General features: G+C 46.5%; 2 protein-coding genes across 2 annotated transcripts in view; one reads left to right on the top strand and one right to left on the bottom strand.

The window, feature by feature from the left end:
* ntng2a (netrin g2a) overlaps positions 1–1,529 on the bottom strand; it is a 14,052-nt gene extending 12,523 nt beyond the window's left edge. Inside the window, exon 1 of the mRNA XM_016664207.1 lies at positions 654–1,529. The gene's annotated coding sequence lies outside the window, so the exon portion shown is untranslated. The remainder of the gene's footprint in view (positions 1–653) is intronic.
* Positions 1,530–1,714: 185 nt separating this feature from the next.
* On the top strand, positions 1,715–4,036 carry med27 (mediator complex subunit 27; the record flags this gene model as incomplete). The annotated part of the gene is made up of 7 exons (XM_016664200.1): positions 1,715–2,004; positions 2,803–2,947; positions 3,096–3,226; positions 3,330–3,423; positions 3,493–3,600; positions 3,735–3,776; positions 3,854–4,036. Coding segments are annotated over exons 1-7 (906 nt in total), but the record flags the coding sequence as incomplete, so codon positions are not given.
* Positions 4,037–4,038: the final 2 nt, after the last annotated feature.

Genomic DNA, 4,038 nt, shown 5'->3' on the forward strand with positions numbered 1-4,038 from the left:
CGGTTCTACACCACCCGGTTCTACACCACCTGGTTCTACACCACCTGGTTCTACACCACCCGGATCTACATCACCTGGATCTACATCATCTAGTTCTACACCATCCGGTTCTACCTCACCCGGTTCTATTTAGTAGTTTATAAATCACTGAACGGATTAAAGATCTGCTGCTGCTGGATCAACCTGCTGGTTCTGGTTCTGCTCTGCATCAGAACCAAACATGGAGAAGCAGCTTTCAGCTTCTATGTTCCACAGATCTGGAACAAACTTACAGAAAACTGAAAAACTGCTGAAACCCTGAGCTCCTTTCAAGCTAAACCCAGCTGGATGGAGTTGCTATGGAAACATAATCAATGAGAAACATTGATCAATAATCTGATGTGTAACGCTCCAGTTGCTGACTGTGTTTCTATGACTGTCTTTTGGATATCATGACCTTTGACCTGCCCCGTTGCTGAACAAATAAACTAGATGAATTGAGCAACAGAACCCGTCTTTCCGACCTGCCGTCAAACAGAACCAACGGTCTGATGGACTCCTGGGTCCAGAACATTTTGACTCCCTGACCTCGGACCATCAGTCTAGTTAAAGTAAAAGGTCCAATTCTGAAAGGTTAGGGTTTTCCTTCAGTAACTGATCTCAGATCGACTCACCTGTCAGTTCCTCTCGGGTACGAACTCCTCCTGCTGTCCCTTTAAATCCTCCTGTCCTCTTCCTCCTCTTTAATCCTCCTCATCCTCACTTTGTAGCTCTAATCCTCCTGCTGCTCTGATCGCCCCGATCGCCCCAACGCCTCTGACTCTATAATCTACCAACCCCAAAGGCTAACCCTGTCTCTCTCTCTCTCTCTCGCTCTCTCTCTCTCTCAATGATGTTTTGTTTGTTGGATGAGGCATCTTTAGTTTTCCCTTTCTGATTTTGGATTAATGTTTGTTTTTGTTGTTTGACACTAGGAGTGTGAAATAAAGGCAATTTTGAACTCAAACTCTCTCCCTTTATTATGTTGAATTTTGAGTTTTTACAGTGCTGTTGGGCAGCATGTTGCCTGAATCAGAGAATCTGTTTGTTTCCATGAATTCAGCTTCACTTCCTGCTACGTTTGGATGTGAGCTGAAGCGTTTCGGCTGTTTGAGACCAAAACTGTCCCGTTAAAATGAAACTCAACGAATATCTGATGCTTCAAATGATTTCAGAAACAAAGGAAATCAGAAAAGTCTTAAGTCTTTATTCAAACTAAAATTTTACTTTCATTTCTTTTTTAACTCACATTATGTGAAAATTACCCAACATTCCTGTTTTCTCAACAGATTATTGATATTAAGTTGAAGCTCATCATTAATGGCTTTACAACCAGAAACGGTTCCACAATCAGCACCACAAACATCCTGGTTGAAACGAGACCACAACACAGAAAACTACAAAATTCAGAGAAAATAATGAAGAAGCACATCATCTCAGCTCACATTAGTTCACAGCAGAATTTTATTAACTACAGAGAAATATTCATAAATCTGCTGAGGAAACTGTAGAGAACATTTCAGTCTGTCAGGAGAACAACATGGAAACAACTAATTAACAGTGACTAGATTTACAATAAAATATCTTAAATTCTTACACAATCATTTTTCACAGTTTTCAGGTCCTGAATTGTCTACAAACCGCGTTTTAGGAAAAAAAATACGTTTGTTTTGAGTGGAGTTCCTCCTCCCTACCAGATGGCGGCAGTCGTGTGCGTTATGATGCAGCACCACGGAGTCCCAGAAGCAGCGGCAGAAGCAGAGCCTCTGACGGCAGCAGCAACATGTCGGAGCCGATCTCCGTGGGGGTGAACCTGGACGCCTTCTCTCACGCCATCAGCGGCATCCAGGCGCTCCGCTCCAGCGTCAGCCGCGTCTTCGAGTCGCTGAAGGACGGCATGAAGAACCGCGAGACTCTGGAGGGCCGCGAGAAGCGGTTCATCTCCGAGTTCCAGGACACCCTGCAGGCCGTCAACCGGGACCTGAAGTAAGAGCCGCTCCGGACCGAAGCCGCGTTTACATCCATTAATATTCCAGTAATCCAGTTAGGAGGGAAATATTCTCATGGACTGTACAAAAGAAGAAATAAGATCAGATTTGTCTCTGTTCCCGAAAACAAAACAAACTTAAAACCATACATTTCTCCTGCTAAAGACATTTAAAGCAGGCAGAAGAACCCGGAGCGTCTGTTGGGTCAGAGGTTCTGGTTCTGGTTCTGGTTTCAGATCCAAAGCGATTCAACGGTCCGTTCTCACTTCGAAACAAACCACATCTGGTTTCACCTCCAAACACCTGAAACAAAAGCCTTAGTTCTAGATTTGATCTTCAATTAATATTTCTATAAAGTTCTTAAGGTCAAGTTTAAAGCATTATGTTGCAAAACCTCGTTAGATATTATGTTTGTATTTTTCTCTCCACTCTATTTTATGTTTGTTTGAATTAAATGCATTAGGAAAAAATTGGATGTGAGGAAATACAACTGCTGTGCTCCTTCAAAATAAGAGCATGGATATAAACGTCCAATTTGAAGAATTGCTAAAACTTTATTCAACTGAAAATTAGCGCTTTAGGATTTATCCAGAAAATTCAATTTAGGGGACGACCCAATCCAGACCCTAACCCTGCTGGACCCAGATGAAGCCTGAAACCACGTGGCTAACAGATGGCTAATGGGTTAGCTAAAGCAGTGACAGGAAGTCATGTGTTGGTGCCTGGGGCCAGTTACTGGGACCAGTGGGCCCGGTTCCCTGGTTGCTAGGTAACCAGTGCACCTTGTGTCCCGCAGTGAGCTGGAGCGTCTCAGCGGCCTGGTGGGCCGTCCCTCAGAGTCCCATCCGCTCCATAACAGCGGGCTGCTGAGTTTGGACCCGGTTCAGGACAAAACTCCTCTCTACTCTCAGCTGCTGCAGGCCTACAAGTGGTCCAACAAGGTGAGGCCCGCCGGCTGGCCTGATGCTGCTGCCATGGCAACAGCATCTCATCTACACTTAATGTCCCGGCTCCTACCTGAGCCTGTTAACATCCTGTAACCATGACAACAAGCAGCACCATACATGTTGGTTCTGGTTCTGGTTTCAGCTGCAGTACCACGCCGGTTTGGCCTCCAGTCTGCTGAACCAGCAGTCGCTGAAGCGATCGGCCAATCAGATGGGAGCGTCAGCCAAGAGACGACCCAAAGTCCAGCCCAGTACGCTGGTGCTGCCACCCCAGTGAGTCCTACTGACGGGGTCACCTTTAGCTGCACCTTTAGCTGCACCTTTAGCTGCACCTGTAGCTGCACCTGCGACAGGCCTTTCCCTTCTCCCTGTGCAGGTATGTGGATGATGTCATTTCCCGGGTCGGTAGGATGTTTCCGGATATGACCATCGAGCTTTTCAGACCCAACGGGACGTCAGCTGTGCTGCTGGTACGTCAGAACCGATTACAGCCCAGGTAACAGATGGAGGCGTCTCCATCTCAGCTCTCTCGTTCTCAGGTGACCCTTGGGAAGGTGCTGAAGGCGATCGTTGTGATGCGTTCTCTGTTCATCGATAGAACCGTCGTCAGAGGTTTTAATGAGAACGTCTACAGTGAGGATGGAAAGGTGAGGCTCACCTGGGCAGTGTCTCCATGGTAACCCGGGCAGATTCCCATGATTGTCTCCATGGTAACCTGGGCAGGTTCCCATCTATGTCTTTGCTGAATGTCTCCATGCTAATGCTTGTGTCTTTGTCCCAGCTGGACATTTGGACCAAGTCTCAGTACCTGGTTTTCCAGAAAGTAAGACTGACCTTCCTCTATGTTTCTGTTCAGGTACTTTGAGTGTTCAGCTTTCTGATTGGTTGTGTGGTTGCTAGGTAACTGACCATGCTACAACAGCCCTGCTGCATTACCAGCTGCCCCAGATGCCCGACGTAGTCGTCCGCTCCTTCATGGCGAGTCGCTTTATCTGCTGCCTTTATACTAGTTTCTCTGTCTCACCTTGTCTCACCTGTCCCACATTGTCTCACCTTGTCTCACCTGTCCCACATTGTCTCACCTT

Source organism: Poecilia formosa, unplaced genomic scaffold (genome assembly GCF_000485575.1).
Source record: "Poecilia formosa unplaced genomic scaffold, Poecilia_formosa-5.1.2 Scaffold473, whole genome shotgun sequence".
Classification (NCBI taxonomy): domain Eukaryota; kingdom Metazoa; phylum Chordata; class Actinopteri; order Cyprinodontiformes; family Poeciliidae; genus Poecilia; species Poecilia formosa.